Here is a 25,697-nt window from a genome sequence, read left to right on the forward strand (position 1 = left end):
TTTGTGTTTAGTTGTCAGGTATGTGTCAATGAATTAAGTGAGAAGTCACATCATGCATGATCACCATCGATCATCATTTTCATGATCGATCATTGCTGCCACGTCCGAGTACTCGTGCCCATCCCTAGTTTATAGCACTTTTTCAACTACTTTTTGCCCTTTATTATCATGCAGTGATACACTGATGATGTATGCCATAATGAAATCAGAGACTTTCCCCTCGAAATACAAACACAAGTGGTCAAAAGAGACGAGGTCGTCTTGTGATCGGATCACCCAAAATGCATCTTCAATTCCGGATGTAAAAGCAGGGCTTCAGCCAGGACGAATATACATGTAGTTGATACACCCAGTCGTGTAGTGTACACACCATCATGACCAAAAACAAAAGTCTAGGTGTCGTTAAGTGTGCACAGGGTGATGACTGCAAGTCGTGTAGTGTGCGCTTGGCTTTCAATGTTTGTAGCCTAAACAGAAAGAAAAACATGAAATCTGATTTTTTACAAACCCCATCCAAACCACTTCGTTATGTGGTTCAAAATCTGATTAAAACTGTATTTCAAGTTGTTTTCGACATTCAGGAAGACACATTGTCATATCACACACAACGTGCAGTAGTGTCAACAGCTGGGTCTGAATTCCTCATTTATGCTTACTTGTGGCATTTACCATGTACTGAATGGTGAATTATTGAATGAGTGAGTGGTTTTCAGGCATATACAGTCTCAAATGTTCAGCACCATTAGCAGAGTTTTCCATACTCTCTTTCCACAAAAAAAAAAGCTACTCTGAAGTGTGAATGGTGTCGTGCATTACTGTGACAATACAAATATACTGTATATCATAATGGATTAGATTTAATCACTTACTAAATGACAGTGTGAACAGTCAGCACAAAAGATCAGATTAGAAAACAAATTAAATATGTGTAGTGTGATCAAAGCAACTGTGACCTAAAAGTGTGAAAACTGAATCTTCTTCCACTTATAAGGGTGTTTCCAAAGCATTCAGAGACTTGTACACATGGCAATTCAGAGGCTCACCAAAATTCATTTCAATTCAGGTATCTTAATAATGGAACAGCAATTTGAAGGATGAACCAACTATTTTCACTGCTACTGGTATGGCTCAACACCCTCAAAACACAACACGCCTCCTTAATACCTTTATAGTGGCTCGCCCTACGATGCTTGTTTGACAACAATAAACGTGGCAATTAGTCATAATTGCATAGAAATATTTTGTCATCATTCATTCTCTGTATGATTATACACAGTCTCTCTAGAAAATTACAATTTTTCTATGGCTACAAAATGGCATAAAGGTGTAAAAAGGTGACACATTTAATAATACATGACCATGGTAATCAATTCTATCTCTAATTAAGGTGGCACCGTGTTTTGAGCACATACTCCAGACACGCTGAACAGTGGTGTTCAAGTCCATGTGTTCTGTGAAGTATCTTTAGCTACTATTAAATCAATGCTTTGAGTTATCAAAGACATGAAACACTAGCACTCAGATTAAAAATTATAGTATAGGGGGCCTGGGTAGCTCAGCGAGCACTGACACTGACTACCACCCCTGGAGTCGTGAGTTTGAATCCAGGGTGTGCTGAGTGACTCCAGCCAGGTCTCCTAAGTAACCAAATTGGCCTGGTTGCTAGGGAGGGTAGAGTCACTTGAGGTAACCTCCCCGTGGTCGCGAATAGGAGTTCTCGCTCTCAATGGGGCATGTGGGAAGCTGTGCGTGGATCGCAGAGAGTAGCATGACCCTCCCATGCTATGAGTCTCCACGGTGTCAAGTACAGCAAGCCACGTGATAAGATGCGCGGACTGACAGTCTCAGAAGTGGAGGCAACCGAGACTTGTCCTCCGCCACCCGGATTGAGGTGAGTATCCGTGCCACCACGAGGACCTACTAAGTAGTGGGAATTGGGCATTCCAAATTGGGAGAAAAGTGGATAAAAATGTTTTTGTTTTTTTATAGTATACATCCTTCCTGCAATTCAAAGAACAAACAAGTTTAGCTGGACTTAGGCCAAGTTAGTGTACTTTTCTGTAGATTCCTTACAAAGAAAATCAGAGCAAACAGATGACTGAGTTTGTCAGAACCACAAACCCTCTATAACCACGTGGTCTTGCTTGGCTTTTACCACAAACACATATTGTATGTTTCTCTACCATATGCTTAGAAAGATATTGACAGTCTATAACCAAGCCATCTCTTTTGTTAATCTTAAGCCCTTATGAATTTATCACTGGCTTCTTATAAGGAAATATAAATTAATCTAAAACTTCCATCAGTTAGCACCTAAGCTATGAGGTTGTGTTGGCCTTATATAGCCCTAAAAGCAAAACCGTGACATTTGTGACAGATAACTACTTTGTTTTATAAATAAAGAATAATAAAATGGTCAGTAGGATTGTTCTGTAATAACTCTTTTTCCCCAAGGAAAATTCCATTCACTTTTCTAAACATACGCTTCCTGCCTTGCGAATAACATCTGCTTGAGGGTAAATCTGCTGTTTCCACTGCCTCAGCATGTGCTTGTTCATAGTTGCTGTGATGTTCTCGACATAAAATGGCAAACAATTCTTGTACATCTGCAAAAATACAGTCCCAACAGCATTTTCAACTGGAAAAATTATCAGCTGAAACCATTTAAATAGCTTGCAACCTTTCAAGCACTATTTCTTTGCTATGAAAAGCAAACAGAGTATGTAAAACGTTGTGAACTTATGTCATTGAAAAATTTAAATTTACCAAAAAAAATAAATAAATGAAAATGTTGTCATTATTTACTCACCCTCATGCTGTTCCAAACCCATATGCCTTTCTTCCTTTTATGGAACACAAAAGGAGAAATAACTTTGAATACCGGTCACTTTTTTCCATGCATTTACAATGAATGGGTACCAGAGCATCAAAGCTTAAAGCACCATAAAATCATAAAAGTGGTCAATACAACCTGTACACAATATTCCAAGTCTTCTGCAGCCATATAATAGCTTTAGGTGAGAAAAATACTGAAATTAAAGTTGTTTTTCGATGGTCTTTCTCTTGAAGAATTTAAATCAGGTTTGGAATGGCATGGGTGATTAAATGACTACGTTTACATGGAATCCAGAAAGCATGTTATTGCAAAAAAGCAGCATTCCGGATTACATGCACTGAATAAGCGGCGTACTCTTTACTCCTGTATACATGTAGCTCTGTCAGTAAGCAGCTTTCTTCACAGCAAAGTAATTTCCCCACGACACTTGTATAAATAACAAACATGGTATCAGAGGAAGACTTAGCTGTTTTACCCTTGGTTGCTTCACTTTATTTCCTGATATTTCAGAGTCGTTGCTGTGTTTGTACCATTACCTTTCTATCGTGACCCGCAGCAGAATTGCGCTGCAATAGTGGGGTTTTTCCTCTTACGTAAAACTCTGGGATTCCCCCAATGTACGAGTGCATATAAGTGAATGTGTGGGACAGTTGATATTTTACATTGCTGTGTACATATAAATGGGTATAGTTTATAATGTATGTGCTTTTCCCACTTTACTCCTAGAAATGTTGAATTCTTTCCACTGTGTTGACTTGCTGGGCTCCATCCTAAGACATTGGTTATCCGGTCTCTTCACGCACATGCGTACTCATCAAAAACCGGTTTTTACATGTGCACATTAAGTCGCGTTCAGAAACCTGAATGTGTTCAACTGCTTTTTCTTAATCCCTTAAACGGCATAAGGAAATCTGTAGTTCTTGTTTACATGGCGTTTCAGAATGCCACTTTCTGCAAAAAAAGTGCATGTAAATGTGGTCAATGACAGAATTTTCATTTTGAGTGAACTATTCCTTTAACAGTAAAGAGGAAAGATTTATTCTTGTGTTTAACAATGTAAAACTTTGAGATCCTGCATACCATTTTAAATATGTACACAGTCAAAGTTCCTTTTATATAACCCAACATTCACTCATGCTGTAACCTATTTCAGGTATTCGGCAATACCATTGACTCCATAACACAAATGACTGTGCCATTTAAAGGGGAAGTAGAACCTTTACTTGAAGAATAGGGATGAGGTCACAACAAGCTGCAAAATGCCAAAATTTCCAACACTCTCTTCTATAGCTATGCAATTCAATGGAACTCTATAAAAACTTCAAGGAGAATGGGGGAAAAACACAAAACAGATCAAGAAAACAATATGTTTCCATAATGGTCAAGATAACAGAGACTCCAGTGCTTAATAATACACACTGAAGCGAGACCAAAATGGGACAGACACACAAAATATGAGAAATCAAAAGTGAAAATGGTGGTATGACTAGGCAAACAATTTTAGAGCTGGTCAGCTTCGCAAATTTATCTCCCTGCAGCAAATTGTTTAACCAAGCTTGTGCTATTTATAGACTTTCCTAAACCTCCATGATCTTGACCGAGGGAACTGGCTTGGTTTTATAAAAATATTTAATTTAAGCTTAACGGTGGGATGTGTAATTCCTGCGCCACTAATATATAGGAGGAAGTAATTTAACATTGAAACCTTAACCTTAAAGGTATAAAATCTTTTCAAACACTGGATTTCAATAAATTCTGAAGTTATGTTTTCTTAAGCAATGGTGTGGAAAAGACCTGGAGCACTTAAATGGATGCAGCACCTTTGAAAAAATAACAATTTATTCAATGCTAAATCTGTGCAGAGCTTCTTGGAAGTGTTCAAAACCTTCGTGGTTTTGGCTGTCCAGACAGTTAGTATGAGCATGTTTAAGTCTTTGCTCAGAGTGTGATCAGCTCCTGAAACCATGTCTTTCATGTCATGTACAGTAAATCTTTAATTTAGTTTTTCATTTCTCTCTTCCCTTATTTTGCAAACTTTTACTCTCTTGATTTAGACAAGTCATCTACGTTAAGTGTCAGATGATTTACTTGCCGTGTGCAGGTGCATATGTCTGCATATAAACAAAAAGAGGCTTGTTTGTGGAAAACTCTGTTAATGGCAAAAAAAGAAATTTCCCAGCCACAAAGGCATGAACAGCAGCTCTTTTACTGTGCATTCCCATGTATACCAAATAAACAGACACTAAAGTGAACACAAGAGTAAAAACAGAAAAATGTGTTCTTCACAACCAGCAACTCCTCAACAATCGGTCAACTCTCTTTCAGAAAGCTGTACTAGCAATTCTAGCGTGTATTCTCGATACCAAAATTTAATTAGTCAATATTTCACTAAAATTAGATTAAATAAAAACTAATATGATATTAAAAACTCTTCCTTTATTTAAAGTCAATCATTAATGTAAATATAAAATTAAATTAAATGTCGCCTACAAGTTCTTCTCAAAAATAATTCATAAAGTAATTGAATGCAAATTATAACTACTCAAGTTACTGGCATAGTACACATGCAAGAAAGCATTTCTCACCCAAAATTATTGTATCACTTTAGAGGATTACGACTGCCTGTGCATTTTGGAGCTTTAAAGTGCTGATCACAATCCACTTGCATTTTATGGACCTACAGAGCTGATTTATTCTTCTAAAAATCTTTGTTTGTGTTCAGCAAAAGTAAGAAAGTCATACACATCTGGGATGGCATGAGGGTGAGTAAATGATGAGAGAATTTTCATTTTTGGGTGAACTATTCCTTTAAGGAAATCAAAGCATTAGGTGGTAAATCACACCAAGATAGATGACTAAGGCCTTGTTTCCACCTGGTATTACAATGTGTCTCGGGTGATCCGATCACATGTGGACACATCACTGTTTATACCTGGTCGTTTTAATGAGTCTCCTGTGACCACCTGTGTTTGGATTTGGAGGGGAGGGTCTCTTTTTCACGATGACATACATCAATCACTATGTCACTGTATTACTGCATGATATTAAAGCACAACAAAGTCAGAAAAGACAAAGAAAGCATGAAAAAAAAAAAAAAACTATGCGCTTTTTCTCCCAGATGTGGTTGAAATTTAATAAGCACAAACATGTCAAGCATAATTAACTGTTATTTTAGTGGATTACCTGTACTGAAGGAGCTTCAGGTGTTCATGCTTGTCATTTGTGTTGATATCAGACACACTAAAGAAGATCCATGAAGCTCTTGTGATTGTGTATTAGGGATGGGCACGAGTACTCGACGTGGCAACAATGATTAATCATGAAAACAAAGATCGATGGTGATCAAGCTTGTGACTTTTCACTTAATTCAAAATTCAGTGACAATTACCTGACAACTAAATACAAACGTATCAAAGAGGTAGCTTATTTTTAATTTGAGATTGATTACTTTGTGGTTTTGAGGGGTACACTGATTGTCAGAGACATCTCATAGCAACCAAACTGAAATACGACGCTGCAATGATATCGTTACGATCATCAAAAGAGAGTGTAATTAACTGTGTTTTGAACACCTGTCTCAGCAAAATGTTTGCTAAACATGTTTTATTATCATTTAATGTAAGATCTTTGACTCATTAATTGATTTTATTTAATTAAAGTGAATGTTTGTCACTGACTGTAAACCTCCCTGCCTTGGGGGCTGAAATGTTTGCGTGATGTAACACACCTGCACTCGAAAAAATGGGAGTTGAAGATTTCCACACGAGTTTCCAAGTTAGAAGTCTGACATAAAGTGTCATTCCATTGCACTTTCCCCAGTTGAAAGGTGGAAATTCCGACTCTGAGTTGAATGGAACACTTCATGAATCATCACAGCAACAACAATATGGAGCATCACAACTTTCCCCACAGGAGCGAACACTTGGGGAGACACACACACACACACCAGGCGTGTGGCAGTGGACACACCATGCTGAATTAGCGCATATACAGCAGGCGAGTGTCTCAAACAGCTAGACAGAGCGCAGCTAAATGGAACGGAATGCAGTGTCTTCAAAACTGAACTTCAACTTAACACGCATATTAAAAATGCGATGGTTATGGTGTCACCTATTAAGCCAATCGCGATTTGAAAATAGACGGTTCAGACAGTCACTAAAAAAACTGGTGCGCACTTACTAAGATTACTACGGTAACCTGAAGGAAGAACAGACAGACGTGCGTTGTGCACATTTTCATTGAGTTGGGTAACGAATCTTCACATAATGACAAAATATGATGCATTATATTTTGATTATGCAATCTTTTGTACACTTTGTAACAGATTATTTTATAACAGCCTATAATAATGAATAGACGATACACTGGAACAACAAGATGCAATGCAGCAGCCAAAGAAGTTTGTCAGACATATTATTATATACACAATTATGTACATGTTATTGCTCCTCAATGACCAAAATGCCCACCCCTATTGTGTATGTATCCGCTTTTTAAAACAGTTATTTCCTTTTAAAGCTGCTCGTAAGCGGCAAAGTTTAAACACTTGTTTTAGCGCAGCGGTTGATTGACACATTAGGGATGGAGCTTCGCTGTGGCCGGGGCACATACAGGACGGATTACTGTTTACACCTCAAATGTGATGTGGACACATGCGTTTTTGACCACATTCGTATTTTGTTTGTATTTGGAAAACGTCTTAGACCCTGTTTAGACCTGTATTTAGGGCTGACCACATGTGATCACCCAAAACGCATCTTAATATCAGGTGGAAACGGGGCCTAAGAATGTTTTAACGGTGCTGTAAGCTATTTTAGCCGTTCTGGAACTTCCACCAGACTAGCTGTTAAATTAGCCACGCCCCCTTTTCCAAAATCCTGCAGGACACGTGCACACACACAAGCACTCTATAGAGACTGTTGTGTTGGAGCAGATGGAGGGCGGGGGTCCCCCTGAGCATTTCGGCATCCGACCCGGAGCGTTTCACGGGAGCAGGATACCGTAACAGCATTTATTCGAGCACATATGGGCTGGCCTGTGAACGCAGACATAATCCCCCCTCTGTATACCCAGGCAAGGGCTGTTAGAGACAGGTGTGATATTTCATGCCACCTATTTCAGTGATGTCTGACAGTTAAAAGGGGCATTTTCTGCATGTCATTTTTTTTTTTTTTTTTTTTAAATAACTTACAGCACTTTTAATACAGCCTGCAGTGCAAGAGAAAACATCTGTGCTACCATCACAAACCCTGATCTCTCAATGTCTGACCAATAGCAGTCCAGAGACAAGGCCTCAGGAACACCATTATATGCATCAGAACAGGAAATTATGTTACAGCTTTAGTACTTACGCAAAACTGCAATGAAACTCTGGCTATCCAACATGACCCATAATCCAAAACCCATGATTAAAGCTCCAAAAATCTACAGGGGATAAGAAAGAAATGTCAATAAAAATGGCAACATTTAGATGTGTGTTAGTATCTTCTCCTTTCCCTCATTCACCCTTATGGTTCTACACAGCTGATCTGGTTTGAACTGTGCCTGGATTGAGAATGAGAAAACAGTGGAAATATCATACCCTAGATGACTGCTAAAGAGAAAGATAAAGAGACAAAGAGAGAGAAAGACAGAGAAAGTGCAACTCTCCATTGAACTTCACACGTTCTCATGCCCCTCCTGCCCCAAAGTTCAAAACTAATGGGTCCAATGTGTCCAGGGTTCTGCATGCCTCTAATGAACTGGATGAGAGAGGTAATTTCCTCTTGTCAGGGGGCAGTTCCCCAGTATCAGTCTGGCATCTGTGGCTTGCACAACTGAGGGTTGTCCCTTCTGCCACTGTGGAGAGGCAGTAAAACACCAGGCTACTGTGCAATTAAAGGGCCAAGCCTTCAGAAGAGAGAATATGGGGATCAGAGAGAGAGAGAGGGAGACACACACACACACACTTCGGTCTTACATTAACCTTTATCCCTTTACAAAAGAGTCACAACATGGCAACCCAAAGTTTGCCAAAGTGTTGCAACAGAAATAATAATTCAACAGGTGAAAATTGTTCAAACTAAATATCCTTAAATCTATTCCTTTTAATATATTTAAGGTATAAAGGTTTTTTTTGGTTAATGCTGCGTAGAAAGTACATAGTCACAAAGGTCATGTACAAGATGGCTATCACATATGTGTTCTCTCAGCCAAGCTAAAAATGGTGACTTTCAATGAGTATTTTTACCTAATGTTAACAGATTATTTTGAAACCATAAGAAAAATATTCAAAATAATTGAATATTGAAATTTTTTTTTTTTTTTTTTTTTTTTTTTTTTTAACAGGTACAGTGGTCTAAAAAACTAAAACAGAAAATGTTACAAATCTCAGTGGGGATTTTAATGTGATTTTTTTTTATTTATTCCAGATTTCCCAAATGTTCCATTTACATTTCAGTTCTCTATGGTAGTTTCCCTTTCAGACTACATTAGCTCATAGTGGACCTCAAGACCAAAGGTGACGACAAAGAGCCACAGAGCTAATGAGCTGAGCGCATTGGCATTGTGCCCGCTGAGACACAGAATGAAAGTGTAGGAGTGTGCAAACTTACAAAGATAAAGAGATTGAACAGGAACAGGAAGTACTTGGCAACTGAAATGCATCCTTTCCCCATGGCTGCTGATCTGCAATAAGAGAAGAAAAAAAATCCAAACTCTGGGAAAAATGATGGTTGAAAAACCAGTTCTGAAGGAGATAACTCAGAAATGACACTGGGTAACTCAAGTTTTGGACTTAAGACAATCAGTGAGTTTTTGATAATTATTCAAAAACTCTCTGCAGATAAACTACTCCAAAAGTAGTTTGCAGGTGGCAATGCCTAATTTTGTACTGATGTAATGTGGAAAACATAAAACTATTTTTTACACCACTGTGGTGTAGTGTTCATGTTGCAAGTATTCTTGGCTGGCTAATTAGTTTCAGTTCCTTTTCTGAATAATATAAAAAAATATATTATTGTAAAAAAAAATTATTTGAATGTTTCCAATGCAGTTCCAATAAAGTAATGAACAAGGCTTCACCACAAATATTAGGCCCATATAATTGTGTTTCTAATGGTAAAATAATAAAATAAATTATCTTACAGTACCCCATCACACAATATCAGACAAATTTGGGAGAGGGCATCTCTGAAGAACAAGTGAAGGAAAACATTTTTAATGCAAAACCAATTAGTTTGCCAGACATACTTATATCCTGGATCAGAGCAATACAAACGACAAACACTTTAATAATGCTTGTGAACAATTTGACCACAATTACAGCCATAATATTTTAGGTTATAACAGGTTTTGGAGTGTTTACTTCTTTTAACAGGGGATCGTGCAAACTCGATATTAGCAATGGTGTGCCAACAGAAAGCAACAATATGTTCTATATGACTCTCAACTTATTTGTGGTAGTCATTCAAGAGGCTGTCTGAAGCATTAAGTAACATGTGACTAGGCCCACACAGAATCTGTGGCCACAAAATTCTGCACAATTTGAATGGCAACCACTCAATGGCAAAAATTCTATAGATCCTCCACCCCTTGAGTGTTTATTAAATGTTCTGGCTCATCTGATAATGCTTTAAGCTATCAGCAAGAGTTTAATACTATCAGCTTCATTTACCACATTTTACTGTGTTTAAATCTGTTCAGCAGAATTACCCCAAACTTTGTGAAAATGTGTTATGATGTCTGAATGGGAAGCCGCTTTAAAAAAGTAGTAGGGACATGATGGAGCACGGCCGGCGCTGAATCAGCAGATCAGCGGGAGAGCGAGAAAAGGGGCAGCCGGAGACGCTGGTTCAAAAGAGAGAGAGAGACGCACGCGGCCGCATTGCATGTGTGTCTGTGTTTGTTTATGTTTAAGTTCATTTATATCATTAAACCTTATGTTTACTGTTTACCTTTTTTGAAGAAAAGGACAGATGAGTCGAAATAATTTTTAGGTAATCAACATTATGCCACAAATGTTGTTAATTGAGCTTAACTTGTATTAAACCTAGAATATTCCTTTAAACTGTTCTCAAAATGTTTATGCACTTTTTTTAATAAACAACATCAAGATAAGAAATAAAGTGTTAGGGGCCGTTCAGATCAAACGTGTTCTTGCAATAAAGATGCTAGATGCAGCATGACACACATAACAGAACGCAGGTGTCTGGAGACGTGCTTTTATTCTACTTAACTTGACACGGCATTTAAAAAACGCTGGGCTCCCGTGCAAAACACTGAAAAAACAGAAGGACAAGAACGGAACTTAGAAAAGAATGGAAAAAGAGCAGAGACAGATATTGCCAGCTTGTAGTAAGCAACTTTTTGTTAAAAGCTTGTAGTGTAGCTGACTACTTTTTAAAAGGTTAGCTTGACTGTATTTTTTTTTTCCTCCCCTTTTCTCCCCAATTTGGAATGCCCAATTCCCAATGCGCTCTAAGTCCTCGTGGTGGCGTAGTGACTCGCCTCAATCCGGGTGGTGGAGGACGAATCTCAGTTGCCTCCGCGTCTGAGACCGTCAATCCGCGCATCTTATCACGTGGCTTGTTAAGCGTATTACCACAGGGACATAGCGCGTGTGAAGGCTTCACGCTATTCTCTACGGCATCCACGCACAACTCACCATGCGCCCCACCGAGAGCGAACCACATTATAGCGACCATGAGGAGGTTAACCCAACGTGACTCTACCCTCCCTAGCAACCGGGCCAATTTGGTTGCTTAGGAGACCTGGCAGGAGTCACTCAACACGCCCTGGATTCAAACTCATGACTCCAAGGATGGTAGTCAGCGTCTTTACTCGCTGAGCTACCCAGGCCCCCTGACTGTAGTTTAATTACTTTAAATTATGAGTAGCCTGTAGTTTGGGAAGCAACAGTTTCCCTACACACACACATACAAACAAAGTTTCCCAATTCAATCTGGAGTAATAAGCCGTATTTCAGGATATGAAGCCAAAGAGTCAGAGAGCCAAGTTTATTGGCTTCATCTCTTGAAAGTACTACAGGGACCTACAAACCAGCATCTCTTTCAGCATTGAATGCCATCTTTTTCTCTATTTTATTCATTTTTAAAAGGGGAGTTCAGAAAAATAATAATGCAGCCAATGTATTTTCCCCTTTTTCCACTGGTAAGCATGTTCAAAGTAGTGATAGAAATATTTAACCACACAGATTTTACTTTTTCTCTTATACATCAACATTCAGCAATTTGCCTTGAGGGGAAAAAAAGTACAAACGGCAACAAGTTTCATCAAGTTTGGCTTTCTATTCAGCAGTTTACAGTATTTAAAAACTCTGGAGTCAGGAATAAACATAACAAGGGTTTATAGCACAAAAGATCATTAATATCCATAAAACATTCCTTAACTACAAACCCTCAGCCAAAAAAAAATAAAAAAATAAAAAAAATCTAATCTCTGCCATACAGTTTAAAGGTTTAGTTTACCCAAGAATAAAAAATATTTCATCACTGACTCACTCATGTTGTTCTAAACCCATATGACGTTCTTTCTTTTGTAGAACACTAAAAGCAGAATGTTAAGGACTAATAGTCACCTTCACTTTCATTGCATATTTTTTGCATGGTGACGAAGTCTGTCAGTCCCTAACATTCTGCCAATCTCCTTTTGTGCTGCATGGAAGAAAGTCATATACGTTTAAAACAGCATGAGGGTGAGTAAATAATGACGCAATTCTCTCTATCTTTTAGAGAGACACTGGAGCAAACGCACACCTTAAGTTTGGAGGTGCAAGTTAGGACAAAAACTTTTCCAAATAAAAATATATAACTGTACTAGGGTTGCAACGGTATGAGATTTACATGGTGTGATAAACGTCTCAGAAAATATCATGGTATCACGGTATATGGTATTACACAATTACTATTATCAGTTACAATGACCCTTAAAGGAGTGAAAATAGAAGGTTTTTTTTTTTTTTTTTGGTTGAACAAACACTTTATTATAATTGAAACTTGAAACCATTTTTTTTTAACTGAAGTATATGTAAAAAAAAGTGCTGAAACTTTGCTTGTTACAGAACAATCTGGAATAATGTTAAACATTGTAACAGTCCCCTCTTTGCAACATGAACTTGCTCAGAACGTTAAATCTTTGTGACACCTGCGCTAAAAAAAACAATCTAGACACAATGCAACGACTGATACAGAACGCAGGTGTCTCGGCATGCATTTCTGAAACCTGAAGCTCTTATTAACTTGACACAGTGTCTAAAAATGTGCCAGTCCTCCGTGAGACACTGAAGAAACAGCGAGACGCAGTGCAGCAGGTATGGACTTTTGTCCAGTGCGTGTTTACACAGGAAAACAATAGCAAAACAAAGCAGATGCAGGCAAAACACATTCTGTGTGAACAGCCCCTAACTCATCCGTTCGCGCATATCGCGTATCTGTGAGTGAGAGCGCGTGTGCGAAACAAGTTCAGACAGCCTATATATTTTTTCATAAATTACAAACCAGAACCCTACTTGAAAAAAACTCAGCTGTCCCGACCCCAGCGGCTTCTAACGTGCACCACTCTAAGAGCACTGACAACAGCGTGTATTCGCGTGTGTACCAGAACAACATGTCACCCCTCAAGCATTTTTTGCAGAGCTTTCCTTCCGGGGCAGGGGCCCCACCGACGTCCGGGGCCCCACGCAATTGCGTGGTTTGCATGGTGGTTAAAACCACTACTGCTCACACACTCACTTATGTCAGACCCCCTCGCCTCACTTCTCTCTGACATTTTCTCCGCTGCGTGTGTGTTTGTGTGTGTGTGTGTGTGTGTGTGTGTGTGTGTGTGTGTGTGTGTGTGTGTGTGTGTGTGTGTGTGTGTGTGTGTGTGTGGGGCAAGCTGACGAGTCTGACAGACAGTCGAGGAGGAAAGGAGATGCGCACGCGCAGGTGAGATTTTCCATCCGGCTGCATTTTTTCCTCAATACCGTAGATAAGCAAATGTACATGGTATGATAACTGTCTATTTTCATACCATGGTATACCATGTAACCGGTATACCGCTACAACCCTAAACTGCACACTCTCTTACAAGTTTATTTTATTACCAATATTTCAGCAACAAACCTTTATCACCTTGAAGAGAGTGTACAGTTATATATTTTTCCTTTACAATTTTCTCTGTCACCACCATCAAAGTGAGTGAACGCACTTCAGCTTGTGTGTGTACAGTTTATGACAGGTGTTTATGGTGTAGTATGGGTTGCAGGCAGCAATTTTGAAATCTAAAAGCCGGGCTACCCTCTCAACAGCCCTTTCATAATCTCCACAGTGACTGTTCTGTTACTCAGTTGTGCAGATGTCTCCCTTTCTCTAGTAAATCACAACATCCCCTTTGCAAAAAACCCCGTCCTCCCTGAAATCCCCAATTATACAATGATGGCATGATGCCCCATTACATACAATAGACAAAAGCTGTCTTATACTATCCTAGGCCTATTAGCACAACACAAAGGGGAATCTAAAAACGCCCAAACAAGCTTTACACTGCTGATGTCAGATCCGTACTATAGATCGCATGACCAGAAATTTAATCCAGGATAATCGCTATATAAACAAATAAGTTCCTTAAGCTAATGTTCTGTATTCAGGAGAAAAGATCCCTTGAAAAGTGCTATTGACTGTTATTGATTTGATGCAACAGCTACAAATCAGTAAATAGGTGGCTGACATGACATGCTTTTTTAAATAGGATATAGAGTAACTTATAGTTAAAACATAGTAAATTGTTTTAAATCTGTTTATATTGACAAAATAGTGCATTAGTATAGTTAATATGGAATTTCAATCAGTGCTGATCCATAGGTTTACCGAAAAGTATTTGGACATTTACACAATACTTAAAAATAATCAAGCAAAATATGTCACAAAATTAAGTTTGTTAGGTTTTAAAGATAAAACAATAACTATATTAGCGCTGGGTATCAATTCAGATTTACTGATTTGATTAAATTCCAAATCACAATCTTTTGATGTATTAATCTATTAATCTTTTAATCTATTTTGATTTGATTCTGATTCATTTGGGTATATTTAAGTTATAATGTCCAGTTTGCTTACAAAAATAAATTCTCTCTGAGCTAATGCTCTAAATTATACAGGGAACAGTCTAACTTGATACTTACTGAAATAATTACTTTAAAAATTAACAACAGGGCCCAAACTATGCAGTTCAATTGCTTTATATTTAACAGATATAATAATCAACACAACCAAAAACGAGCTCTCAATTTTAAGAATCGATATCGGGATTGTTCAAATCAAGATCGTGATTAATTTTAAACAGCCCTAAGCTAAACTTTTCAAAATTAAGACAAAGGGCCAATATATTATTTGTATAGTTCGAAACAGCAAATTTATTTGAACTCTTGACCAGTAAAGATAAATAACTGCACAGGACACAATAGTTGTTTATTCAATAAATGATCCACACAGTTATTACTTCTGTTTTGTTTTGGCACTTTTGAATTACTGAGACAATGTAGCAGGATTGAACTGAACTTGTGTCTTCCATATGAAAACCATCGCACAACATATCTAAAGCACGTGCTCCAGAGAAAGGGAAGTGCAGGGAAATTATTAATGATGTCCTCAGGGAAAGGAGCTAGCAGTAAATAGGCCAGAACCCTTTATTAAATAACCATTAGGTAAAAACATAAATGGTATTATCTTTTATCAGCTTGAATGACAAGAGTATACCTAACACAACCATAGGACATTCATGTATTGTTAAACTTGTTTTCACCTGCTCATTTTTCATGTTTAAATATCAAACACCAAAGAAAGTTCAAACATAACCAAACCCTTTAGGCTGATCCTAAGGTCCTAAATTAGCCGACTACTACTCATGCAATTACTCCCCAATCTGGGTCACAGAAGACACTATTTTTGCATAACCCTATGATTTCCCCCCAGCCAACATCTTTCATACTCTAAAGGAGTTAAGGGCATTCCTATGGCAACCATAATTGAGGCAGCATGAATGCTTCACTTAAAGGTGCAGTATGTAAGATTCAGAAACCCTTGTTATTAATGACACCTGTGGCCGTTAAGTGAACTGCAGCCTGTTGCCCGTGATCACGCACACACTGTATAGGGACGCGAGCGAGCATGACTCCATAGGGAAGCGAAACTGACCGTGATTCACCGGCATCATGATCACAGATGAGGTAGCATAATTAAAATTACACAGTTATGATTGTTTTACTACAAACTTTGAGACTGTATATTATATTTGACTCTCCAGTGCTGGAACAGGGCTAACACAAAGTGTGGATATAGGTCTGACTATGCGAGAATGTAGATAATCACTTTTCTTTGCATGATACATTGACTACATTTATACAATATCCTATGTCGGCATTAGCTAGCTAGCCAGCTTTATCAATAGCTGTTAGCTAAATTTGGTGGATGATGACAGAAGCTGTTTATAAAATAGACTGTACATTATAAATATGTTGACACAATTCAGTATTGATGTGATTCCATCACAACTGTCATTTTGATATATCGATGTGCTATTGTTTTATAATAGTAGATTGTATATATTTTCTGTATAACCAAGTTACGTTACACTAATGAATGGAGCTTTTTGCATGATCTTGAACATTGTCTAGCATTCATTTAATGTGTTATCGTAGTTTACCTTGCTGAATAATTACAGATTAAGATTATGTCAGTTACTGTGAATCAGCATACCTGACTTTTAGCATAAAGAGAAGATCGTTGAAATTATTTGACAGTTCCGAAGCAAGGTAGCCTGCAATTCGTCAGCATTAGCAGGCAAGATCAAGTTAGCTAAAATTACACAGATCAATCCTTATGGCACTATATTTCACATGATTTGCAGTTATGTAAGCTTACTCGTCCAATAAGAAGAATGCCAATTCAGGGTCAGTTTTGATCCCCAAAACCAAACGAAGTTCCCTCCAGGAATCAAATACCCTGCCAATGTTCACTCTAGTTTTCGCTCGACCACGATCGCGTTCCCGCTTAGCCAGACGGGAATCAGTAAATGTTTTTTTTTTTGCTTACTCAGAGTTTGTGTAGGAGTCGGTGTCGTGCTGGGAGCCGGACGTTTGCTGGATTTTATCTCTAAGATAACGTTACCTAGTGTTGCAGGTTGTTGACGCTGATGAATAGCGGAAGAGAAGCTACTGTCTGAGGCAAGGCTCTCGGTAGCGTTCATAAACGTCACATCCTTTGGATTTTCCCGGCAAAAGCGACCCGCTCCCTTCGCATGAAAATCAGTCTACAGGCTTTAATAGGCAACCTAGGAAGTCCGGGAAGGGCTCATTTTTTAAGTTGCGTTACAAGCCGTTCACACATTAGCAAAAAAAAGCAAATATTACATGAACATTTTTACATATTGCACCTTTAAAGGGGGAAACGGTCTCACGCCCCAGTTCCCCATGAGTCTCCCCTCTCACCTCTCCGTCAAGTAGAGTCGCCAATCTCTCTCCATTTGAAGGGTTACGAGAAGAAAATAACTGAATGTGTGAAAAAGTTACAATTATTTCTGTAATAAAGCACAATCAAATAGGGCCATGAAAGCAATGACTATGGCAAAGCGTCAGGGAGAAGAGGAAAACATAAGTGGTAAAAAGAAAACGAGTGTTTTGTTTCATTTATTTATTATTATTTATTTGGTTACATTGAGGCAATGGACAAAGTGCATACTGAGTGTTTGTTTTGTGGTGAAAGACTTGCAAATTAAACATGAATGAATAGAATGGGCACGCAATTGAGCACTCCATGGGTTGAGCGCTAACGGAAAAGCACAAGATATTATCCATATCTTTTCAACATTAAAAGATTGCCGATTACAAGAGATGACACAGAGTAAGTTGTACTGTACTCTTTTTTCATGCTACGTTTAACGAATGACATATGTCTGCTATTTCATGCCAAATCCGACACAACAGCTCAAATTCCCTCAAAACAAAAATTATTATTGTAGGCTTACTGTAGTGAATCGGAGTAAGACAAGAACAAGGTTTTTGAATATGGATTTTATTTTTTACTCAATCAGTAATTAATTTTTGTTAATTGTAACCAAAAAAATCTTACATAGTGCAACTTTAAAGGTTTGAGTGAAATTGAGTAAATATAGTGCTAATTAAGAGTTTATTCATTTTTTTGTTTTGTTGCAATTTTAAGTTATATATTCATTTCTCTGACTTTCACTTCCACCGTTCCTTGCTGGTGGAACGACCTTCCGAATTCCACCAGAGCAGCTGATTCTCTATTTTCAAGAAACGTCTAAAGACGCATCTCTTTTGCAAGCACTTTACCCAATCCTATTAATGCATGGTCTTCTTTCTTCAGAAAAATAACTATTCTTTCAACACGGTCTCTCACCTTCCTTACTTGTACTTCTCTGAGCGATCTGAAACTTAACATTGCAGCACTTCTCATGTTATTGCCGCCTTATGATGAATCACTTTTGCTGTATTCCTCATTTTTTAAGTCGCTTTGGATAAAAGTGTCTGCTAAATGAACAAATTTAAATGTAAATGATCCTCTCTTTGTTTCAAGAAAAAGACTATGCCATTTGATCAGGCTGTTATTGGTAGCTAGGCTACAGATCAAAGAGTAAAGGTAGCAGGATACAGAAAGGGTGAAAAACCCTCGGTAGAGAACGGGATTTTCCTTTAACATTACCTTACATAACCAAAAATGTCTTCAAATTCAAAAAGTGAAACAAACTGTTTTGGAAGGGACTAAATATGAGGTAATAAACAATACAGGAAACCAGCTTTCTATAAAGACACTTGCAAAACATGCAAGTGCCACATCTTCAGATGTACTCTTCTGCAACCTGACGTACTGGATGTACAACAAAGTTTACTAGTTTTCAACAAGGAATGTTGTTCTTGCATGGAAAATTAAGCATGTACATGATCTTTTAATCTTTTTTAGAAACCCTCCAAACCTCATAAAAAAGAGCTGCCTATTAATTTCATTTAGAGTTTCTGCTGTGGGCCTGGCAGGGCAGCTTTCAAACCCAGTGGCATCCCATTTTTAGCTGGCTTGAGAACAGCAAGGAAAAGTCAAAGTGAAAGCAGAAACATCTGTATCTTGGCTGTCTCTTTGGGCTGAATCCAGAGACACATCCTGGCCAGCCCTGAACCTTTTATGAACCTGAAGAAACACCCACCGCTTAGACCAAACAAAATTCTAGTGCCCGACCAATATATCGGTATCGGCGTATATGTTTACCGATATGCGCAGATATGAAAACTTTTTTCAGAACCTATCATGCAGAAAATAATGCTTTAGGATTGGTGTCATAACGTAGTTTGTCCAGCAGAGTGCGCTCCGACTCCATTGTTTACAGAGCTGACTCTGAACTGATGGTGGCTCTGCAGACAGGGCGGAGTTAAGTGGTGCTGAGTTAAGCGGTGTCTTCAAGGGCTGTGCTAAAAAAAAATCGATATGGCAATATATTGCGATATTTATTTTCGCAATATACTACATCGATTTCCAGCTCAAAAAAATCTATTTTTTGAAAAAACACGGTGTGAATTACAGTGAATTGTAGATGTCGCAGTACGGCTAGCTGCCCAGAATTGCCGGGTGACATTTTCAGTAGAGTGAAAAGCTGGAAGCAGCATGGCAGATGCAGCTGACAAAATTACAGCGGCCACTTCAAAATATAAAGCCGATGTGTGGGTGCACTTCGATTTTAAAAACAAACCTGGGAGCATGGACTTGGATAAAACCAATGCAATATGCAATCTTTGTCACGCTGCTGTAAAATATTCAGGTAACACAACCAACTTGCAAGCGCACCTTGTCAGACCCCATGCAGATATAACGTTCCAGCAGCAACCAAAACCTGTCGACCACAGGTAGACTACACTGGATAATACAACTAACAAACTTCCATCTACCGCAGCTCGAGCTCTTAAAAAGAGTCGTTGGTGCATTTCATTTGTCATGATTTGCGCCCCTATAGTGTCGTTGAAAACACCGGCTTCAGGTATATGGTTAACATCATGGAGCCGCGCTATGTGATCCCGACTCGCAAACACATTACTGAGGTAGCTGTGCCCAGGATGTATGAAGAGGTGAAGCAAGTAGTAAAAACATCTCTTGGCTCAGCAGAAAGAGTGGCCCTTACGTGCGATGGCTGGACATCGAGAGCCACTGAATCTTATGTTACGATCACGGCGCACCACATCAATGAGGACTGGGAACTGATTTCTCATGTTTTGCAGACAAGGGCAATGCATGAGGGCCATACGGGCAGTAACATCGCCCAGCTGTTGAAAGGTGCATTAGAGGAATGGGACATAAAAAGCAAGGACCCATCAAACATGACCATCGCAGCGCAGCTAGCTGGTTTGCTACATTTTAAATGTTTCGCGCATACCTTGAATTTGGCTTCACAGCACACACTGCAGCTAAAACCAGTCGTCTGATTGCTGGGAAGAGTGAGAAGAATAACCAGCTTTTTCAGATGCAGCTCCACAGCCAGCTGTGTACTGCGTGAAAAACAAAAGCTGCTAAATCTGCCTCAACACAAATTGCTCACTGACATCGTTACCAGATGGAATAGAGCTCATGACATGCCGCACCGCTTCTTAGAACAGCAGCCAGCCATCCATGCTGCCCTCCTCTCAGCTGAGGTGAGGAAGACAGAGAAGGAGATCTGTACCCTCAGTGAGTCAGACATAACAGCTGCTGAAGAAGTTGTCACTGCTATGAAGCCCATGAAGGTAGCTACACTTGTCATGTCAGAGGAGACCACTCCAACACTATCAGTTGTAGCACCACTCCTTGCCCAGCTGATCCATGATCTACAGACAGCCCAGCTGATTCTAACTTGACAAAGGAAATCAAATCTGCCATATGCCAGGATCTTAACAAGAGGTACTTGAACATGGAGACTCATTATGTGGCCTCAGCTATGGATCCGAGGTTTAAGGCCCCGCCCTTCCTTTCAGAAGATCAACACCAGGACATCTATGCTAGAATCACTGCAGAAGCTACAAGGAGCAAAGGGGCATTACAGGTAACATAAACAATGCCATATACTAAAATATTATATTGCTGTCAATATTTATCAATACAACATTTAAAAATATCCATTCACATTTTCAGTATTTAAAGCACAAATACCAGTGAAAGATAGTCAAACATTTATAGTACAATTTTAATAAATTGAATTCAATTGTCTGTTATTGTATTGGACTTAATATTTACCTATTCTCTAAAGCTAATGTTGATTACTTTGCTGTTTTTCAGCAAAATGAGACTGGAGTGGAGACGGGAGACAGAGAGTGATGTGAATGTGGTGCCAGAAGAAGATGATGACAGCAATCAATGCCCTGTGCAAAAAGACATCTCTGCAGTACCATCCAAGAGATCAAGGCATTTTCTAGCTGACCTACTTGGTCAAACATGTGCTGCAGGTTAGTGTGATAATACTTTGAAGGCCACTGGGAAAACTACAAAGAATGCCCATTGTCTCATCATATAAACATGTCTGAAAAACAAATGTGCTAAGTGTATTGTGTTCTGCTTGAATGAATTGCACTTCCCTAGCACCCTGTAATGAAAGGGTGCTGCACCAAGTCATTAAGTCACTGATGCTATTAATAAATAATGTATTTTGAAATATTGAAGATGTATAAAAATGATGAATGATACTTTATTGTGATAATATTGTTATTGATTTATTATGTTGTCCACCCCTACTGCAGGTGCTGCAAAGAAATTGAAAACCGCAGAGGACCAGGCAGAGGAGGAGATGGCAAGATACAAGGAGGAAGCTCCCCTGCCACTTGGTGCCAATCCACTGGACTGGTGGAAAGGGCATTAGAACGAGTATCCTCTCATCACACATTGCAAAGGGATACCTGTGTATCCCGGGGACTAGCATCTCCTCGGAGAGAGTTTTCTCTACCGCGGGTGATTTTATTACAGCACTTTCCCCAGACCATCTTGATCAAATTCTGTTCCTGAACAAAAATCTGAAGTCAAAGTAGGCCTGCCATTGTAACCATGTTTTTTCTAAGTGTTCATATATCAAAGTATAATGGACACATGCCAATAACATTTGAGTTGGACTACATTATGTTTACAGTTTATTTATATCATATTGACTATTTTAGTTTTATTAATTTTGTTTATAATAATACTTAATGCACTATGTTTTACTCATACATTTCAGTTCATTGTGTTCAGTGACAATAAAGTGTACCTAAGCATATGCACTTTATTTTCATGTCTACATTTAAGCTCAGTCCTCTACTAGCCCCACACAATCCTCAGTAAGTTCACGGTGTACTTTATTTTATTTTTTTCAATATCTTATGCACTTTATTTTCATATTTTCATTATCAGTGTGTGCACTGTTAAAGTGCAGGTTCATTTTGTTATGGCAGCTAAAAAATTAATCGGAAAGGAAATTTTGAATTATATCATTTTGACTCACTTTGTCCGCTGATTTATCGTGATGTATTAAGACTACCCAGATCGTACACAGTAACTTGTATTTCAGCGAACTGTACAATATCGCAATATATCGCAATATGTATCGTGATGTAATCGTATCGTGATGCGTATCGTATCGTGAAGTCCTTGCTAATACCCACCCCTAGAGTCTTCTCAGTAAGTTGCTAACTAGTTTATGAAATACATATTGGAAAGTTAATAAACAATGACCCCATCATTTTCCCTTTTCAATATAACTAATATAACGTTAACCCTGTCCCTGACAACCATGTCACTCATGTTTATCACATCTGTTTGCTATGTTAGCCAGCTATAGTTCGTCAGTGCAGTCAGTAATGTAGCAGATTGAAAGCTAAACATCAGAGCATCTTTTTGCAGCTCAGCAGACAACGGTGCAGTGGTGGATTGTGTCTGTTGAGTGTTGATTTCACGCTACGTTGTTACCTAGTTGGTGAGACGCAATGCTGGTCCATCTTTTACTCTCCATGACAACGAGCTTATAACTAACTAGCTAACCACATAGCTACTTTCATTGCATGTCAGCTAAGTGGAAGCTAATGTGTAAATATGTATTCACCAATCTGTTTTGTTCAGGATTCGCAGTTTGGTACCCCCTTCAACCGAACAATTCCAGTCGTTGCATTTATAAAATGTAATATTTAAAAGTCTGGTTTTCCACCGTTGAAAGTTTCCCCTGAACTTGTATAGCAGAATATGGTGTAACACCGCTGCCGCTATTTATCTCATCTCAGCAGGTGTAAATGCTTCTTGTTTTACAACCTGCCAATAATTGACTGGCAATATTAAAATAGTTAGCATTTGACTGACACTAAACAGTACTGATGTTTATTTAGCTATTTATTTTATTTATTCTTTATTTAAATGGTCAACAACTGACTAATACTAAACAGTACTGATGTTTATTTAGCTATTTATTGTATTTTTTTATTATTCTTTATTTTAATGGTCAGCATTTGACTGATAATAAACATACAGTACTGATGTTTATTGAGCTATTTATTGTATTTTTATTTATTCTTTATTTTCTCAGTGTTCATTTCTAGAATTTGTTGACAATGTATAATAATAATGTCAAATATTCTTTGATAAAAATATTTAAGAAAACAGCCTTCTGAGTACCTTTGCATAGTCATATCGGTGCAAAATCTGTGAACAATCCACATAGAAAAGGTCTGTTTTCATTCCAGCTCAAAAATTAACTATATCGGCCACCATATCGGTAATCAGTGAATTTACCCCCTCTAAAAACAGTATCGGTCTCAAAAATCCCATATCGGTCGGGCTCTACTAAATTCTGACCTATTCCACATACACGATCAGCCACAACATTAAAACCACATGCCTAATATCTTGTAGGTCCCCCTCATGCTGCCAAAGCAGCTCTGACCCATCGAGGCACGGACTCCAGAAGACCTCTGAAGGTGTTCTGTGGTATCTGGCACCAAGACGTTTGCAGCAGTTCCTTTAAATCCTGTAAGTTGCGAGGTGGGGCCTCCATGGATCAGACTTGTTGGTCCAGCACATCCCATAGATGCTCAGTCGGTTTGAGATCTGGGGAATTTGGAGGCCAAGTCAACACATTGAATTCTGTCATGTGCCTCAAACCATTCCTGAACAATTTCTGCAGTGTGGCAGGGCGCATTATCCTGCTGAAAGAGGCCACTGCCATCAGGGAATACCGTTGCCATGAAGGGGGTGTATGTGGTCTGCAACAATCTTTAGGTAGGTGGTACGTGTCAAAGTAACATCCACAAGGTTTCCCAGCAGAAAATTGCCCAGAGCATCACACTGCCTCCACCGGCCTGTCTTCCTCTCATAGTGCATCCTGCTGCCATCTCTTCCCCAGTTAAACGACACACACGTACCCGGACATCCACATGATCTATAAGAACACGTGATTCATCAGACAAGGCCACCTTCTTCCATTGCTCCATGGTCCAGTTCTAACGCTCACTTGCCCATTGTTGGCGCTTTTGGCAGTGGACAGGGGTCAGGTCAGCATGGGCACACTGACTGGTCTGCCGCTACGCAGCCCCATAAGCAGCAATCTGCGATGCACTGTGTGTTTTGACACCTTTCTGTCATGGCCAGCATTAAGTTTTTAAGCAATTCGTGCTACAGTAGCTCTTCTGTGGGATCTGACCACGCGCATCAATGAGCCTTGGGCGCCCATGACCCTGTCGCCGGTTCACCGGTTGTCCTTCCTTGGACCACTTTTGGTAGATACTAACCACTGCATACTGGGAACACCCCACAAGACCTGCCGTTTTGGAAATGCTCTGACCCAGTCGTCTAGCCATCATAATTTGGCCCTTGTCAAAGTCGCTCAGATCCTTACGATTGCCCATTTTTCCTGCTTCCAACACATGAAATTCAAGAACTGACTGTTCACTTGTTGCCTAATATATCCTACCCCTTGACATGTGCCAAGATAATAAATATTATTCACTTCACCTGTCAGTGGTTTTAATGTTGTGGCTTATCAGTGTTTGTGCTTGCATTACACACTATCCAAGTTCTTTTGGTCAGTCCCAAGCGAGTCGTAACTTAAAAAACAGCTAAAGTCTCATCCAACACATTGAAGTGCGTGTGAATAAAGTTAATGTACGCACTGAGTCGCGTAAAATTCAGCTGTTTGCGAAAATAACGTGGCTGTTAACGAGAACCCAGTAAAAATGATGCAAGCATCCAGTGCCACAACAGCGAACTTTTAAGAGTAAATAAAAATAAACACAACAGTCTCCAAAATGTTAAAGTAGTACAGAAAATAATTTACCTCTTTTGTGTACAGTCGCAGTGTAAAGTTCGGAGTCGACCGTCCTAGAGTCTGAACCAAAAGTTGTGAGACACACACGAGCAACAGCATGGGAAACCCCAAAATGAGATTAACCCCTTCACCACCTCAACAGACTGTGCAACAGGTTACCATGGTCAGAGCCCTTCTACAAGAGTACCTACAAGTTTAGCATAAGTTACATAACGCGGCGGTCCCTCAGACATTCTATGGGCGTTACACCGGCGAGGAGACAAGAGGCCGTTATTTTTAAATGCATGTCTATGGAGGAGATGCTGCAGTGTGCTGAATAAACTGCTTTTGTGAGGAAACAGCTCATCACTTAATCATTTTGCCGCACGTCCGCTAATCTTGAACATGTTTTAAACTAAACTATCCTTTTGGAGTGAACTATGTGTGGAGTTTACTACGATAAAAATTATATTTTATAAGAGAAGACACTGACAAGTTTGCGACAGGTAGGTGTCAGTTTACGGCTCTTCCCATTCATTTGGACGGTATACGCAAACGGTGAATTATTGTCGTAACACGCTATTTGACCGTTACA

At 39.0% G+C, this 25,697-nt stretch overlaps 1 protein-coding gene across 1 annotated transcript in view; it reads right to left on the reverse strand.

The window, feature by feature from the left end:
• The window catches only part of LOC127456108 (CD82 antigen-like), a 40,864-nt gene extending 15,508 nt beyond the window's left edge, over positions 1-25,356 (reverse strand). The window contains exons 1-3 of the mRNA XM_051724441.1: positions 25,133-25,356; positions 9,430-9,502; positions 8,188-8,260 (exon numbers count right to left, since the gene is read on the reverse strand). Of these exons, the coding sequence (XP_051580401.1) occupies positions 8,188-8,260; positions 9,430-9,492 (136 nt within the window). The 5' untranslated portion in view covers positions 9,493-9,502; positions 25,133-25,356. The remainder of the gene's footprint in view (positions 1-8,187; positions 8,261-9,429; positions 9,503-25,132) is intronic.
• Positions 25,357-25,697: the final 341 nt, after the last annotated feature.

The sequence above is a fragment of the Myxocyprinus asiaticus genome, chromosome 18, assembly GCF_019703515.2.
Source record: "Myxocyprinus asiaticus isolate MX2 ecotype Aquarium Trade chromosome 18, UBuf_Myxa_2, whole genome shotgun sequence".
Taxonomy (NCBI): domain Eukaryota; kingdom Metazoa; phylum Chordata; class Actinopteri; order Cypriniformes; family Catostomidae; genus Myxocyprinus; species Myxocyprinus asiaticus.